Source organism: Opisthocomus hoazin, chromosome 16, assembly GCF_030867145.1.
Source record: "Opisthocomus hoazin isolate bOpiHoa1 chromosome 16, bOpiHoa1.hap1, whole genome shotgun sequence".
NCBI lineage: Eukaryota > Metazoa > Chordata > Aves > Opisthocomiformes > Opisthocomidae > Opisthocomus > Opisthocomus hoazin.
The window spans coordinates 12,361,208-12,380,238 of NC_134429.1; the positions used below are offsets into that span (position 1 = coordinate 12,361,208).

A 19,031-nucleotide genomic window follows, 5' to 3' on the forward strand; every position below is an offset into this window, starting at 1 on the left:
CTACCCATCTGGAGAGAGATGAGAGGAGTACCTGAGTCAGCTCTACATCTTTCTCCAACCTCTAAAACATTTGATTTCTTATTTTTATCAGAAATGGTTTGCCTAAGCAGGCAAAAGCACAAAGGTAAAGCTAGAGAAATTTGTACATACAATATACAAGTCAACCATACAGTTTTCTCTGCCTCCCAATTAATCCAGGCTCCACAGTGGTAACAAAAATTTAGTTCTCATAGTAAGATGATAAATACTTAGAAGTATAGTTCAAGGGGAATATTAGAAAGCCCTCTTTTCCACTACTTTCTTCCCAATTTATATACAAATTCTTTATTATAAATCTTCTAGCCCTGGTTTAAAGTTAGGAAGTCACCAGTGGGGAGGGGGAGAGCACACAGGTAACAAAGCAAGCACAAATATTCTCAGTTTCTCCAGTTTCTGAATCCCAAATCATGTTGTTATACGACACATTGCCTTTTCTCAACATATCCTTCTCAACCTATTACTCAAGACTCCAAGTCTGGAGTCTACATGTAAGTCATCCACAACGGTGAAGGAAGTATTTTCCATTTGGTGGTTTAACAGTATAATAAATCAAGAAGAAACAAGAGTAGCTATTAAAAACTGTATTTTTCCCCTCCAACAGTTACATTTTCAGTGAAAAGATTAAACCACATAAACACTGCACTTTTCTCCTTGAAAAGATTTAACAGCTCAGAAATGCCATAGATACACACGGAGGATGCATGTTAGCTTGACAACGACAGGCCACCACAACCCAGCCCACTCATTCCAGCCAGCAGCCAGAAACACAGTATCCCTTTAAATTAACCCTTTAAGGGCTGCCTCCCTTTGCACCAAAATTAAAATTAGAGTGCCTCTTAGGCAACCAGGACAAAATTTAAAGAATCTTTTGGGCTCATTCCTGGTTTATTTTAATAAAGAAATTTCTTATCTGGCCCCAACAAACAGGGGTAAAAGATTTACCTTCACATTGAACTTTACAAAGCTGCACCTGAATCAAGAAGATCTTTTTCAAAAATAGATGTACAGTTGTTCTCATTACACAGTATTTATTTGCTCAAGATAATTTCCCTCCTTGTGCTCACAAGTCCGTTCTTCCTTTTTCATACATTCCATGGTTTCTCTCCAGCTTTTTCCTCATTTTGAGACCATAACAGCATCTTGTCATCATAATTTCTTGCCATGAAAATGGTCATGTTGTCACAGTCAGATTCTGGAATTGTTACTTCAAATAATTAACAACCATATGAAAGGAACCAGGAACAAGTGAATGGAGTTCTGCTTTAATAGATTATGAAACATCTTAAAGTCAGTGCAACCCACAGGAAAATCCAGAAGTATTGTAAAAAGACCTGCACATATGAGAGAAAATGAAGTCCTAGGTTTTAGGCAGCAGTGCTAGAAATTTTATGTGCAGATTCCTGACAGTCAGTGCACTTCAGGAATTTCACTGCAGGTTTTTCAGTCTGTAAATGCGCGTGTGTTGTTTTAAGGCCCTGCAACTACTAAGGGTGTAGACCTGAGAGTGTCACCTGTACACTCACTATTGGACAGCTTAATGCAGCACTACTGCCTCTTGGAACAGTGCCTAAAGAAAATGGTACTCTTAGGATCCAGATAATTTCCATATCACCAAACAGTTGCAAGAAGCCAAGCCACATACAATTTTTCAAGTGACTAGAAATCTAGTTTATTAAAGCTCAGTGCAAGTTGGATTTAAGTTAATGAACATTAATTTTTCCTTATGTGAGAGCAAGTCTTGTGCAGCAATTAAAGGGTTAAAGTGGAACTATACGTAGTATTTCAAACAAGTTCACATATTCTCTATACAAATTTGGCAACTTCATGTCACGGCCATAGATCTCATTCTTGCAATTCCTGCAAAATATCTACAGCTCCTCTGTCAGAAGCAAAGAGAGAAGCCACCTGAACAGCCAGGTCTACCAGGAGTTTGTAGTACAGCCCACACAGTAGCCCAGAACGGCTGGTGGTCTCCACGTTCCAGCTTAAACAGGTAGACTTATTGAACTAAATATGCTTTCCATACATGCTCCCAAAAGAGCTTGAGGCCACAGAGCAGATGAGTATGGAAAAACTGATTGCATCAGAAACACTGCAGCCAATAGGAAATCAAAAACATGATCTCAAAGCCAATCAAAAAAACAAAACAAACCCCAAAAAGCAAGCATTTATATGTGTGTAGATGTAATAAATATTGCAAAGCACACTTGTCTTTTTCCCCCAAGTCAGTAAGTATAAAGAAATAACCAATGCACCAAAACATCAGCTTTCTGTCACGAAAAAGTCAAAGTCAGCAAAATACCTGCAAGCCAACTGAAGAGAAAGCATCTGCATTGTCAGCCAGTCACAAGTTGCTTCCAGTTCTATACAGCCCAATCAAACCCTCTTCAAATTCACAAGTTTGACCTAAATAAGCACCACAGCATGAAAAGCTTCTTTAGAAGCAGGATGTCAAGAGACTTTCTTTAAATATAAAATAAAATGTAAGATAGAGGTTTTCATTGGTCAAGTTTGAAAAATTGTCTTCCTTTAGCCAATCAAAAATACCCCTTTAGGTTTGTCCTTAATTAACACAGCCCAGCTGAGTAAGAAAACCTTACAGGAATAGATGGCTGTGAGATGCATTCTGAAGGTTGGGCAAAGGGAAACAAAATTACAAAGGAGAAGGAATACCAAGGAACAATTAGGGTGGGCAAAGGAACTTATTAATGCTCAGCCATCCTCCTTTATCTTCAGGAATCTCAGTGTCCTCTCCAGTTCTGTGTTGTTCAGGTGCCCTGTAGTTACTGTCTTCTGTCTTCTGTCTCTGATCTGGAAAATGCCATCACAACATCCTCAGCACCTGTAATAACAATGGATACAGGAAAATGTGCGCCACAATTACTACATTTAAAGAACAGTGGACAGATGCAGTACCCAAACTGTCATTCTACACATCCACAAAATAATAGGAAAGGAAAAAGCGGACAGAAAGAAGAGAAAGCTGTGTTTTCTTATTTTTCTGGGACTGGAACCTGAAGTGTTCTAAACATTTCAATGCTAGATTTAAAATGTTCCTTTGCAAGCCTAAGGAAATCAGTTTGTTTCCAAAGGAAACCAAGAATTCCTTGCTTACACATATTTCTAAGAAGCAAGACTTGGGAAAAAAAAAATATCATAGGATTTTCACCACAGGCATGCAGAAATAATCTCTTTTTCTGGTTTCATTGCCCTGTAAACACTGGCACTGCACAGGAGACTTACCAAGCTTCTCTGAAGCACGAGGAACTCAACTGTTCAATAAAGCTTGTACTGTCCTATGCACTACACTGACCTTTTAAAGTGACATTTAGATATTCCTTATCTTTACATCCAGATACTCATCACTCTGCTTTTAAGAATAAAAAATGCTTTAATAAGCCATCTGAAAGATTTTTGCTTTTTTCCTCCCTGCTGAAAATCACTTAAATACCCTTTATAAACTAACATGTCTTCAAAATGTTCCATTCTCTAATGGAAGTGCAGTATTTTCTTTCAAACTGAAGGCTTCCATTTGCCCAGGGAACAGATAGAGCTTTGCTAAGTAATGCTTTTACCCCTAGTCTGAAGAAATCTTTTCCAGAAGAATTCAGTGTGTGGACTTTCTCAGATATTGTTTGTGGTTTTTTTCCAACTGAGGCTATCAACTGTGTATAATTACCATCAAACCCCATGTCCCCTAAGCACAGAAAGATGTTATTAGCTTCCTATAACCTTCTCTTAGTCTTTACAGACCTGTGTGGTCTTTCCAGTGGGCATTTATAGCAGAAAAAATCTGAATGGCTTGAGAATCATATCTGATACAGGCTTGTAAAGAACATTCCATGCTAAGCTCTCGTTCTTCAAAAAGATACTTTGAGATATTCAGGAAAAAAAATCAGCTCTCTGGACTTCCTAACTATAAAGCGTGGCCTAGCAGGCACTTAAAGAGAAATGTCCTCAGGACAATATGGAAATAAAAATACATCACACAGTAGTGTCAAAGTAGTGGTTTAAATCAATATCTCTAGTCTAGACAAGAACTGGAAAACAACCCTGAAGGGCTGAGTGCAGTATTTTTAATTTCTGGTAAAAACTTGATCCCTGCAAAAGTCAGATAAAAGTAAATGCTTTCTTTCATCTGTAGATCCTCTAATAGCATTTATCTAACTGATTATAAAATACAGTGAATCCTCCTACATAATTTCTAAACGTTATTTCCTTCATTCAAATGATCCTAAGTGCAAGAGATGACTCAATGACCATTTTGGCTTTCATTAATTTTCGGTCTGCTTGGGATAATTTTGCTTAACAAGTTTTTCTTCAAAGCGTCTATTAAAGGATTAGACGACAAAGTAGGAAATGCCAAGACTGCCCGCCCCATTCAGGTAATTGATCAGCTCTATGGAATTCTCTTACTGGGGTCTGGAAAGTTCAAATTCAACTTGGATGGAGCATCCACATGTAAAAAATCTCCAGTCTTTTACTTGAAGCATATCAAGAAGCAGATTTCAGCTTTGTGCCCCAAGCAATGTCTACCTAAACACCTGCATAGAAGGTAAAAGAAAAAGGACTAAAACATTCTTCATCTGTTAAAGTTATATGAATTCCATTTTTCAGTTACCTAATTTGCTCTTTAGTTGCAATATAGAATGAAAAGTGGCAAAAAAGTGGGAAAAGAGGCAGTTGTAAGCTCCCCTTGCTAGTATGCTTAAAAACTAAATCCATGCTTATAAAATGCAACTACACTTATGTTTATACACTTCACAATTTGTTATATGTACTTGAAGTAGGAAATACTAAGGACCAAGCAGTAGTTTGTTTTTCATATGTAGGCCCCCCCCAATCTTATAGAACTACATCAAAAACTGCTCTGATGCTCCCTCTCACCAACGCTCAGAAGCCCTGCAGTCATCTCCCTTTTCATCTCCTCCACAAACTGTTTTTTCCTTGATCAAAACATAAATGATATATAGCACTAGGATCCAGCTCTGAATTAACAAGTTGCCATGTTGATTTTTTTTTTTTCAAATGCATAAGAACTACCAGCCTCTATAAAAAGAAGGATTTTATTTGCAAGGATTCTGAAAAACACTTCTATGATAAAAAGAGGAGGGAGTAATGACATTTAGAAGCATTAAGAAAGCAAGTGCAGATAAAGCACAACCTATGCCGCTGTATTTTACACGCACCCCCCTTTAAAGTCGCGGAGGCTTTGCTATGCCAGTCCAGAGCAGCTGGAGCAGCCTAGCAACAGCAAAATCACAGATGACGTCACATTAGCACAAGAGATGAGCTGGATTACTTAACAGATGTTGATTGTTTTCCTGGGGTCTCCCCTTTCTACAGTCTAAATACAAAAACAATTCTTACAGGTATCCTTACAAGTTTCACGCAGAAAAGGAAATTTCATTGCAGATAATCACGCAACCCCGTAAACACAGAGGTCAGTATTTCTGCCTGTCCCGAACAATTCCAGCTCTCGGCACTGCTCCCATGCGCAGCCTACTGTGCCGAGCACACGGCCGCTGAAAACACATGATGAGCAGAAATAGCTTTCGGCACCAAGGATGCTGGGAATTCTGCAGTTCATGTCAGCTTTCACAATCAAAACAGCTCTCGCTCAAGAGCGGGTTCACACTCAGCCAGCTCCTGTTCCGATTTTCTAGGCCCACCTGGCACAGCTTCCATACCAGTGTCACTGTCGATATGAGCTTCTGATAACTTGCCATTCGCCTGGACTTTGAACAGGAAAAGAGAAGGGAATACACAAGCACAGCTTGTCAACACAACAGGAAACAGAAAAAAATCCAAATTTTAGAACAGCATTCTACATGGAGGAAAAAGCAAGAGTGTAATAAAGAATAAAGAAATGGAAAATGCTTGAATACCTATAGTATTACTGAATTACTATTATTATGTGCATCCTAAAGGAAGAAGGAGAACAGTGGATGGAGAATGAATCTGGAATTCAAGCTTTCAGTCTTTCACAGCCAAAGCTAACTGCACAGTCAGTGTGTGGTACCCTTGTTTTACCTCCAATGTAATTATGATAATTATATTTCTAAAGTTACCTGAATTCGTGAACAAAGTGCATTTTTTTTTTATCATAACATCATCAAAAAGCATGCTCCCTCTCTGATATTCTGTAGCACTTTATCATACATAGCTTCCCACAAGGCACTTCTTAAATTAAGATGGGCAATCAGTACAAGAACAAAGGTGGGTAAACAATTCGTTAAGGAAAGATTATGAATTGTGTTTGAAAGGATAATCATTGGGCTGAAAAGGAAGTTATGACTGCATTTTCTCAACAGCTGGCCTTTGCAACAATTTTACTTAATACTTTCATAAATGATCCTGGAACAGAAAAGTAGTTGAAAACTGATGAAATCTGATGGCAATACAAAGTCAGAAGGTTCTGCCAGAACACCAGGGAGCAGCAAAACAACACACAGGGACAAAGAGAATAGCACTGAAGACCAGAGGTGGCAAAAGGGGTTTAGCTATTCATTTTAGAAAGGAAGAAAATAAAAAGATAAAAGATCAGAAGTGATACATTTCTATGTCTCACGGTACAGTTTTAAACAAGGTTAGTAAAGAATGGATTTTAGACACAATTCTGAACAGTTTTATTTCCTGCTCCCTCAGCTGTTATTTGGTAGAACCGCCAATGTTTTAATTTGCAGGAATTACATGCAGCCCACATTTGCAAGAGCCTCAGGCAATTGCCTTGAAAAAGACAATTTGATCTATCAAATAAGAGATAATACCACCTTCCAGGTAGATAAGTGGGTGGGTAACCGGAGGGCACAACACCCAACAGCACAACATCTTGCAGTGAAGACTCAAGCCTATGCTGATTTCTTTTATTCCCACATTAAAGATCCAATTTTATCCTTAGTGAGGTGATATGTTATTACAAAGAGGAAAAACAGCAGCAGTCACACAGAAAGTTCTTGCGAGTTATCCAGTCTGATGCTGACATGACCAGGGCTGTCTACTTCACCTCAAAATCGACGGCTCCCGGGCAATGTCAGCCCAGCCACTTTCTGCCCACATATCACTGCCCTCCCGGTATTGCACCTCGTGGCCTTATTTTATATTCACTAACAAAATAGACCGTTTGTTATTCAGCACTCCTCTACTCTTTACGAGCACCGTGTCTCTTGACTGGGATATAAAAGGCAATACTATTTCCCAGATCCGGAGCCAGTTTCTTCAGGGGACTTGCAAAAAGGGCAGATACCTTCATGTCTGTACGCCAAGTCGTTAGTTATAACATGACAATGCCACAACCCCTTGAAGGGCACTAAGTCCTGCGGGTTTTAGCTGAGCATTTCAATGATCTCAAATCGGAATGGGAAACTTCCCTGGTTAACCCAAGTCCAGGTAAGAGCACAGTGTGCAAATGAAAGGGACACTCCTTACAGTGCTCTCAACCCTCAAGAAGCCACTTACGGAGCATGATTATTTCTGAAGATGTCCTGTAGTGAAAAAAGTTGTGTGACATTTGTCTACAAAAAGGTCATCCACACTTCTCAACACAAAAGTCCACACTTCTCAACACAAAAACAGGTTTTGTTTGAGTCCTACAACCCGAACTACACAGAGCTAAACGAAACCAATCTAACAAGTTGGCTCATTAAGCAATGCCACAGCCGCCTGTGCTCATGTACAAACACAAACATTTCCAGAGAATACAGCAGTGGTTTCTATGTGGTGAAAGGAAAGCAGGGATTAAAGTACTCGTGAATAGAGCTTCTGCTGTACCCACTTGGCTCCCACATCGGATGTTTTCGTTCTAATCAAGTGAAAAATAAATGTAAAAAGCAGAGCACAGGTTATAAAGTTAAGCTGCACATTGCCAAAAGCCTGCAACTAAGACAATAGGATGGTAAACCATGTTTACTTTTAGCACATCCTTCACTGAGCTTTGCACTTCCAGTAATTAATGTATAGAACAATGAAAAAGGCACACTTCTATCTGACCTTCTATACATACAACTTCTCTTTCCACAGGTGTTCCTTTTCTGGACACACATTTCTACACTGAAATAGAGACTTACATATACCAAACAAGTACTCCCCATCTTCTTTCATGAGCAAAGCATTAATTGCCACCAAGTCTCAGATATACCAACACTTCTCCCAATTCTTCTGCCTTACACTTCCCCACCCTCACCCTTCCTAGAAATTAACAATAATCAACTGGTAACTATGCCCTATCTTAAAAGCAACAGTGACAATCTTACCCCACTAACTTGCCAAAAAAACTTGCTGAAATTGCATTCTAACTGCAGTTGTTTGGATTGCTGAATTTAGTAGTTCTTTTACAACACTTGGACTTCAGTTTTAACAAGCCAAGATGATCTGAAGGTCAAATGACTTTACGGCACAGCAGTAAAGACCATAGGCAGCCACTGAGCTCAGCACATGCAACTGCTAATCAGTTCACTCGAGTTTCAGGGAATTTCACCAAGATGACTGAAGCTGATGCTTTCCACAGCAAGTACCTGGCTACAGTGACATCAAGCCAGTAGGGTACGAGCCGGATTAAAACTACACTACCTTAACACAAAGATAGATGCTAACTGACACATCTAACAGCTGTTATTGCCAAGTGTTCTCTGAATGATGAATAGATACATACACCTGATTTGTTTGTAGTCACCTGCAAAATGAATTAAATCCAAAAAGCCTTTAGAGATCAGAAGGTTAATCCTGTCATGAATTTTTGAAGGTGCCAAATTAAAAAAAAAAATCCTTAACTTCTCTCAAGATCTTTGCATACACACATTTCTTCACTCACCTTCCAGCAACTATCTCCTAAATATTAACTTTTCTCTGAAAATGCCAGTATTAGTATCCTAGTCTGGCATTCTAAAAATACAACAGGCACTGCTGAGAGGAGGAGCCCAGTAAAACAAGCATTGAGTTCAAAAGAATAAAACTACACTGAGAAGAGCTCTACCTCCATTTCTCCACCACTATCTGATATTTAATGAGCAAGTTCCCCCTTCTAACTCCACAAGCAGCCCAGGTCCATTTGTAATGCCCTACCATCCAGAGTACACGTCTAACCTAGCTGAGGCATGTGTCTGCATCTCGGCTTTGTCCTCCCCAAGGGACCAGCTTTCTTCAAGAACCAGCACGACACTCCTGTTGCTATAGGAACAACAGAGCTGTAATCACCAAGGTCTTAGTATAATTCACATATCATGCTTACTAGCTGCACAGCTTCCATTTACAGATTTGCCAGAGCAGCGACTTAAGAAAGCCAAGTGCTAGCCTACCATTTAGAAATACAAGTAACTGGGAAACAGGAAATAAGTTCATTATGCAGGAGATGCTTCTGTGCGTATAAACTTCCTGAGAGGCATATTGCCTGTATTAAAAATATGTGAGAAAGCTTTAATTTCATCATTTCAAGCTCAAGAAACCTAATGAGTCTGAGCTACATTAGTTCTTACTGCAATGCAGGGAAGACAACTAATATGTTAATACCTCAGAGCAGCTCATGATTACATCCACTCTCTAGCATACACACTGAACAGAGATGCCTTTGGGTTCCTCAGTTATTCTTGGAGCCATAAAAACAAAACACCAAACAACCCACAGATGTCAGCTAAAAAGCTCAAATAAAGAAAAATGCCCCATATTTTGCACTTTCATATAGGTGTTAACAACATTACAGCAATGATTGAAAAAAATGGTTATAAAATCCCGTGATCATGACATTAACGTTTAGTCTCTTTATTAATACTAAATTTAAGTATTAAATACTCCAGATTAGAGTTTTATAACTGTTGTTCAGGCTTTCCTGGGTTACTGAGATCTCATCCCCTCTGCTAGCAGTTCATCTTTCAATGGATAATAAAGTATTTTTGATACATCAGATAAGCCTCAACTGCCATGAATGCAACATGACTGTCTGGATCAGCTGAAGAAGAGAATGGGTGAACAGGTCAGAGTGTTAATAAAAATAGCTAAAATATCAAGCTATGAACAGCATCCAGACATCTGAGTTGCCTAACCGTTCCTTGCTCTTGGTGGACTGTAGGCCGTGTTAGCGAAACAGCACCTCGAGAGCATGTATCAAAGTCAACATGCTGAGGGACTAAGCACTTCCCAAGATTCTGGAATACACTGAAAAGAAAGGGCATATATATCTGGAATTTAAAACAAAAAGCAAACAAAAAAAAGACTACTTTAAGACTGGAGTACATGTTCTGGTCGTTTAAGATCCCTTCACAGAAAGAACTGCTGCTCTAATTTATGTTGTGGCTATGAATGTAAAGAGTTTAGAACACATACTAGAAAGATCTGCACTAATTTCAATTTGTTATCTGCTACAGCACAATAGAGCACCCTGGGCATATGCCATTATTACCTGATTTACACAAAGATATTCAGTAATGCAATTAAAGTAACTGTGAGTTTCCTGTCAGGAAAACACGATTCACTTCACCAGTATACAATGCAGGTGCTTCAAGAGTGAAGGTGTTTCAAACGTAAAAGGAGATCTGTAAACAATCCCTAAAACACAGTGATTTTGTATATCTGAACTGATGAATTCCCTTTGAAAGCAAGATGGGAAACAAAAAGATACAGAGTTTAATTTCTCCTCTTCCTACAAAAATATGCACAAACTGAAGGGGAGTCTTAGACTTCAGGCTTGCTTAAAAATTACAGAGGTATTCTAAGATGCTTCCTGATCAAAATTAGCAATTAACTTCTATTGCTGAACCCTAAGACAATAAGCAGAGTATCATGGAGGAACTTTTGCTATTAATATTGGCTCATTGAAAGTTTATGGCACAAGCCCTTGAATTCAGCAGGGACAAGTGTAAAGTTCTTTCTTCAATGCACTGTCACATTGCTGCAAATATGTATCGGACACACAGGTTGCAGTGACTCCCTGTGGTCAAACAAATAGACTCAACAAAGCAGCTGACAGATCTTTATCAGAAACCGTAGTAGGGAGCCCCACACAATGATAAGCTCAGCAGTACTACCTCAGGTAATTACTAGGAGGCCACCAGCCAGCTGTTCTAAGACAGTATTTCATGGATGCATAACAAAGAAAAGCACAAAAATTGTAATAGCGACTGTGATACAAAATTCTAGACCATTCATCCTCCAGACTCTTCTCAACGAAAAAAAAAAAAAAAGGACAATTCCCCCCCCCCCCAACAAACGAAAATGACCTTACTCTTCCTCTAAATGTGGAGCCAGACTACAGCACTTTTAAGTGGCACACAAAAATTTGCAGGTCTATAACAAAGCCTTTAGAGTGCTAAGGTCAAAAGTGTCTCTCTCTTTTTTGGAACAAAACAGGGGTATGAAATTAGCTTTCTGTCTTTTGTGTGCCTGCTGGAGGAAAATGACTCCAAAGACAGGTCTGGGACAAGTTAGGCTGGCTTGCGAGCAAGCTGTCCTACTATTGGAAGAAAAGATTGTGAAATCCACTAGCATACTAACTCTTCGTAAGTTACTCCTTAAATAACACACCTTCTTTTGTGTAAGGCACATTGCATAAATGAAAGAAAAAAAATCCTTCAGAGGAGATTCAACGGAAACAGCAGAAAAATAGGGAAGAAAATTCCTTTAAGCAATCTTGAGGAACACAAAACACTGAAGCACCTCAGTGTGTGGACTTGGGACGGGGGTTTTCGGCGCAAGATAATGCCATCTAGTGGAGACGGAATTTGCCTTAAGATGGCGAATTGCACACCTATGCCATTTGTATTTTCCATTTCCAATACTTCCATAACCGACCCTTCCTGTTTCACCACCAGCAGGATATAGCAAAAGGTACAGACAGACGGCAGTGACTGCTGCTGCGTGAGCCGTGACACCAAAAAGCAAAGAACAACATTATCGTATGTGACTGTTAGAAATCTGGAGAGATTTCCAAGGAAATCAAAGTCCTGAGCAATAAATTATAGTTGCTTATGTCTATATAGCATACTACAGCTGCACCTTTCTCCAAAGGAAAAAGTAGTTGGCTACATTTCCTCATTTTCATTTGTTCTTCATGTTATTCACTAATTAATTTGGAGAGATGGCATAGCTGAGTATGAAAAGAACTAGCATCCTTTCCCACTTCTCTAAATATTTACCTATTTTCTTTCTTCGTTCTTTTCTCCTGTACCAAGAAAAACCTTAATGGTCAGACCAGCTTAATTGTAATTTGGGAGGATTGAAGGTAGATTGTGGGGTCAAATCTCCCAGGAAAGACAGCAGTGTCTCAGACCAGATCAAACCAAGCATCAACAGTGAGGACTTCACTTCCCTATAGACAAAGTTTTAAGAATCCTCAAGGACTTTACGAAAATGATGACAAAGAAATCAGTTAGCATCTGTTCAAAGACAACTTTTTTAACAATGTATGAACCTCTTGAATTTCCTGTATTGCATGGTTAGTGAGTCTAGAAGCAGACTAAGTAACCGCTGGTCTCTCCTTTGATTACATTTAAAAGTTATGTCAAAATACTATTTTCTGAGTCTCCAAAGCCCTCTACAATGTGAGAAAATACAATTTCACAGATTATAAGACCAGACAGTTTAGACAAGAAAGTTAGACCGAGCTGTGCAGGAGCACAGCTGTACAAAGCATCCGTGCCCCCTGGCTGGACTTCTGTTTTTATTACCTCTTCTTCGCCAAAGTGCAGGTAATTCAGCATATATTTTCATTGTGAGAAACGTAACTACTTCAGGGATAATGCTGAAAACTGCCAACTGCAACTAAGACAGTCTTTCTTAACGGAATAGGTCTACCTCCTTTGTTGAGGAGAAACCGGCAAATTTTCCACTTTAGACTGGGAGAAAAGTTTAAGAATTCTGAGCCAAAATATACAAGTATATCTATCTCCATCAATTCCCCAGCTATGTGAGGAATGAACACACAGGCTTAAAACCAAAGAGCAAGTTTGTGCAGGTTGTTTCTGATGGTTTTCTAAATGTCTTAGATCTGTATTAAATTTCTGCTCAACTTAGTTCCTTCTAGCATATGAGTCTTGCAATTTGCCTTCAATACTAAATTGTACACTATGAATGTGATCTGGCATGAGGCCTATGAAGGGGAGAAACAAAAAAGATTCAGAAAGAAACATTCAGGTTCAGAAGAGAATTGTAGATTCAGAGTAGCACCACACAATTGTTCACCAAGACTCCCACAAAGAATTCACAAAAGCAGCACATACTTCATCCCCTTAATGGGAATCTAAACAAACCAAAGCAGATTTGTAAACTTGCTTATTTCATGTCTACTACCCCCTCCAGGAATTATGTTGTGCAAATTAAAGAAATGCAATGGGAAACAAAATCCTCCTATTGCTAAACTTTCCCTCTTACTCTGCTGAAATAGCAACATTGCACTTCCACATTCACGGAATGTGAAAAACAAAAGATGATGCTAGATGATTCCATTTTATTTTGTGAGAAGTGTTACCAAGCAACTAGAGTCATAGAAACTAAATTATGTGCATAACAAATTGAATTTGTACCTTAGAAATCTGAATCTACTTTAAATTTTATTTTGTTATAAAACTCCCACTTTGAAGTGCCACCCCCAGCCTTGTTCCTTTTTAAGCACAGATGTCCAGTTCAAGAATATAAAAATGTAGATGAAAGTCATATTACGGGGAGGATCCATATTGAATGTAGCAAGACACACTCAGAATGAGAGGGACCTATGCATACCTGAATTTAACTTCATCTATAGCAAAAAAACAATCAGGTTAAAATTTTTTTCTACTTAATAGAATAGGAAGCTATATACACACATTTAGTTCACAGGACTTTGGCCATCAATGTTTTGAGTTATCATGGCGAATACGATGTTTAACAATGCTCTTCATCTTAACGAATCTTAAGACTGACTTTATCTGTTAAAATAAAACCACCTGTTGAACAGTACACTTGAGTTCTCTTTCAAAAATTATAGCAGGCATATCTGACTGTAGGATGGGTTTAAGTAGGTGGTATCTTATTAAGGAAATACAGGAACATACATCTGGTATTTTCTGAGACCGCTCTCACAGATTAAACAAACACTAGGCAAACAAATCCAGTACTCACCCTGATCAATCGAGTGTTGAGGAAGCTGGCTAAGTTGGCTATTCACTACACCTGCGTATGTGCGCAAGAACTCCTCTTCACTAGCAGTCAGCTGGAAGTTTACAAAGAGTCAGTCAGCAAAAAGGAAAATGAAGACTGAAGATATCTCCCACTTCCCAGTAAGAAACGTCACAGTTGCCCCCGTTCTACTCTTCAACAGTTAATCAACTGTTATCTGTGCAAACTATACCACCAGCAAGGACACAGCAGCAAACTGGTAACTCATGCATTCACAGAGAGATGCAAAGTCACCTTAAAACAGTTGCTTTATTTTTATGGTTTTCCAATAACAAAAACTTTACTGTACGCAGAAAAACTATCAGATGCTCAGATTTAGTTTCAGGCGTCACAAATCTCACAATATTTAAGCAGAAATCAATCGTGTTTAATTGCAGTTAATTGTTAAACCAATGACAGCTACAACAAAAGGCCATAAAATAAGACCATCACCTGCCCATCTGAGCAAGCACTATCCTGGTTACTACAGAATTGCCTCGAGAAACACAAAACACAGGCTATGACAGTGCATCTTACATTTGATCCCATCTTCCTCAGCATGAGCAGGACTCTCACTTTCTGCTGAATATACACCTCCTCCGGACTCTTTCCGGGGACGCCCTCACGGTTCATTCCCCTCCTGCCAGCTCCTGGATTTCCTGAAGATGTAAGATCACAAAAAGACAAAATGGGTAATGGGGTATAATAGGAGCAATAGGGAAAGTTTAATTTCCAGACCACTTATTTTTTGTCAGTGGGCACACTACTTATTAGCCTAGGAGAGTAAGGAACCACATGCTTCATCAGAGAAATCCTTAAAAATTTCAACAGCTGAATTGGGCCTTACATATGCAACTCAAACATTCAAAGAGGCTGATGTTCACATCCCTACTAGCTCATTATCTGTTGTTACATTACTGCATGAGTAGGAAAAGAGACTTCTAACAACTAGATGAAAGAATCACCCCGACAGAAGAGTCTGTGCTTTTGGGTTTTTTCCATAAATAAGCATAACTGCATGAAAACAGGATGCAGAATGCACAGCCATCAAGCCTGCAAAGGCTAAACAAAAGCTGGATGAGATCTAAACTCTTAAGTCTTTCTCCCCTCTCTTTTTTCTTTTTTCCTTTTTATATCATACAAAAAATATCACTGTACTTCTGAAAAACTTCATAAAATTTATAAAATTGTTTTGGAGAGAAAGAAGAGTTAAGAGGAGCAGGGAAGGAGTAGAGTTTATCATCCTTTCTGATACCATTTAAAAGCTGAAGTTTTGCTTTTCTATTTTAACAAAAAATTATTATGTTTTGGAATAAATGGACTATGCTATCTAAATTCTATAGAGCACAGCATGATTATACTTTGTTGTCTAAGCATCTGGTAAATATTGGAAGTTCCACAACAGGGTGTTTACCAAGACACAAAAAAATGTTCAGGCATACTCTTCAGCTTCTATTAAAAATTATCTTGGAGCATGTTTATTAAGTCAACAATAGTAAAAACCTTAACTTCAAATTCAGAAAATAATGGTGCTTCAAATAATACACCAGTACCGCAGCATAACAAACTAACCTAACCTCTTAGAAGTACTGCATGCTGGAGGAACGCAATCCCCACTAAGGAATCTGTGGATAGAGGTGTAAACCAGTCACTCCTCCACCACGCACAGCTCAGAGGAGCAGCTCCAGAGCAGTTCTCCAACCAGTTTCTATTCACAGAATTGGACCTGGTCCTAAACTAAGCTATAAATCTGCTTTCCTGAACCTTAGTAACCAAGGGAATACACTACTCATGAGGCATGCTTAGTGAAGACCGTATCACAGCAGCTTCAAACACACAGTTTGCCATGTAATGTTTTCTTGTAGTCATTACCAACCTCTCCCTTCACTTTATTTTCATTATTACTTTTAAGGGAAAGTAATCTGGGTGTGGAAACAGTTTAAAATTACACATAGGCCCTCCTGAGTGAGTCGGAAGAAATGCAAACTTCAGTAGCAGCTGCTGGGATAGGCTTTACCACCCACATTACTTAGCACGAAGATAACAGTAGTAAAAAGTGGAGAAAGCTATATCACCAGTCCTACTTGAGTAAGTTTCCAGTGGGAAGATTTGCATTACCCTGATTTGCTATAGACGGTTCTGCTTGGAAACCTGCAGCCTGTAAATGTGCAGGGTGATCATATTTTTTTGCTATAATCAGCAAACTGATTTCTGAAAGGGGAATAAAATGATCCCACATTTTTGTGTAGTGTCAACTCAAATAGATTGGATTATTATACTAAGCATATACTCCACAGTGCAATTTAGCAAGTGCTAAGAAGTGCTGTCAGTAGCAAGACAATGAACAAAATAAGACAGTGAGCAACAGACATTGTTATGCATACCCAGAAACTGATAAAACAATAAACGTTTATCAAGATACCAAGTCTGAAAGGTTGTGACTGGTTCTTAATATTATACCAATACATACTTTTATTTCCTTTTTTTTTTTTAAATATTGTTACTTGGAGAGATGAAGGTGCTGTACTAGTAGCCAAAGAAATCAATTCAGAAATGAAAAAAAACACACCAAACCCCTGAAAAGTGGTAACACACCTATCGTTTAAAAATGGAACAAACTCTTTGGGATATTTATCAATAGGTGGCACCAAACACTAGCACCAAGAAAATGCCACAGCTGTCCCCATGCCAGCAAGGGAGGCCACATTCCAGCATTCCTCTACACATCAGATATTACAAGAGATTTGTAGTCCATACATGTAATTATTCCTTGTTTTTCATCAAAACAGTCTTCCAGATGTTTACTAGTTTTTGAAACTTTAAAAAGGGGTGATGGAAATTCCTACCTAAACCTGGTTCCTGTAAACTAAACTTCAGCTAAAGTGGATTTATCATGAAGCCGCCCATTTAACAGGAAGGATAAAAATACTAAAGCCTACCCACGCAGCGAATGCTTCACAAAGTTTGTAAGCAACATGGGGAAAAAAACACTCCACATGGCTCAAAAGCTATCAAAATATATGTATAAAAAGGTTAAATTAAGACTACAGCTTTGCTCTTCATACACTGCACAGTTATTTTGGGTGATAGCCTCAGCCACCACAGCTCTTCCTACTTGATGACATCAAAGTAGACAGGCAAAAGTCTTAAGACAGTACTGAGACCCCAGCATGAAAACCTCTAACACATCTCTGTTCCTGTTACATAGAGCTTTTCTAAGACACATTTTAGGATGACAATACTACCCAGCACATATTACATCAGTATATTTCCACACCCACTTACAAAGCTGGTCTACGCCCAGAAGGCAGCACAATCCATCTGTACAAATGAAGGATTGAAAAAAATCTTATCAAAGTACTTACCAACTTTGTTTTCTTGAGAAAGCTACATTAATATGCTATACATAATTACTGAAGCAGAATTTCCCTAACCCTGCAATTCTTTCTGGCACACAGATGAGGTCGTCCCCCCCATCCCCAGTCAATAAAACATCAGAGATTTTCCTGTCAACGTACCTGCTTCTAAAAACCACAGAAGATCAGATAACTCACGTGTTCAGTCCAAATTAATGATCGTAGCTGGAAAAAATGTATGAGGAAACTGCCCTGTGAAAACAAATGAGCAAAGCATTACAGAAATATACAAAGCTGAAAACCAGAAAGATCCTTCACTCAATATGCTTTGAATCACAGTTTGCTTTAGAACACGGGCTAACCAAAATTCATAAAACTGTAGGCTTCTCTGGAGTTTGTAGACTCTGTTTATTTTTAAATAATAAGTTTTTTAGTGGTCAAGTCATTCTTCTTCAGCAAGGTTTACACCCTGGCCATACCAATGAGATTCCCAATCACTTGAGAATGGAATGCATTCAAGCTTTGCATTCTCCAAGAAGCTTTCAGCATAAAATCCAACTCCCTGGAAAAACCAATAAATACCGTGACATGTAATTTCTTCTAGTAAAGAAAAAAAAAAAAAAAAAAGAGGCATAGCTTACCAAGGATTTGAGGAAAGCTAGGGAGAAATGTAAAGCATGCTGATTTTGACCAAAATTATTGTTTTCAACTATGCATATGTTATCTGAATATAGCAATTACGAAGACTGGCACTTGAAAGCTAGGCTAGAAAACCCTTTGCACAGAATTTTTCAGACAAACCTCACTATTCAGTCACCAGTAGCTAACAGTTACAGACTTTCTCTTTTTTTTTTAGCCTCGTGACATATTTCTGAACATATTTTACAACTGACACTGGGTACCAGGGCATGGTAGGAATTTATAACTCTTCCTATCCATCACACTAGCCTCTAAGACAAGCAGCTCCGTCTCACAAATGAAGTGACAGTTCAAGCCCTCTGTAATGTGCAATGAAACAGTGAGTACCAGCTACTCAGGACAACATCGCAGCTAGAATCATGTAATTAACAGTGTAAGTGGCTGTACTTATGAGCTTCTGATTAGGGAAGAGACGCATACCTGCAGCATTTGTTAATAAAGTCCAGCTTAAATTTAACAAACATACTTTTTTTTTTTTTTTTTTTTTGTGGCCAGCAAGCAAAGGCAGATCTAGACGAACTCAGTTTCTTCCATGGCTGTTCACCGCCCCATGCAGATGTCATTACTAGCAGGGAAACAAGACAGGAGTAGCTAGAGCTACTCAACTGTTCTGTACCCCGGATTTATCAGAGAAATGCTGAATCCAAAATACCTGCTAGCTTCACCCATAGGTTCTCCACAATGTCTCTTACAAACAAGTTTTCGAAGCAGCTGAGCTTTATCAAAGGCTTAAAAGATTCATTTCACCTCTCCAGAGGAGAGAAATTGCCTGCTCTGAAAAGATTATTTAAGCCCTGCCTCACTAATTAGTTCCCACTG

At 38.7% G+C, this 19,031-nt stretch overlaps 1 protein-coding gene across 4 annotated transcripts in view; it reads right to left on the minus strand.

Moving 5' to 3' along the window:
- Positions 1-2,732: 2,732 nt before the first annotated feature.
- The window catches only part of CTNNBIP1 (catenin beta interacting protein 1), a 30,958-nt gene continuing 14,659 nt past the window's right edge, over positions 2,733-19,031 (minus strand). For 2 of the 4 annotated variants that reach the window (XM_075437295.1, XM_075437293.1), the window contains 4 exons: positions 17,712-17,765; positions 14,695-14,816; positions 14,122-14,212; positions 2,733-2,881 (listed from right to left, as the gene is read on the minus strand). In XM_075437295.1, the coding sequence (XP_075293410.1) occupies positions 2,823-2,881; positions 14,122-14,212; positions 14,695-14,790 (246 nt within the window). In that variant the 5' untranslated portion in view covers positions 14,791-14,816; positions 17,712-17,765 and the 3' untranslated portion in view covers positions 2,733-2,822. Of the gene's footprint in view, positions 2,882-14,121; positions 14,213-14,694; positions 14,817-17,675; positions 17,766-19,031 lie in introns of all 4 variants that reach the window. The other 2 variants (XM_075437296.1, XM_075437294.1) reach the window with 1 other exon arrangement.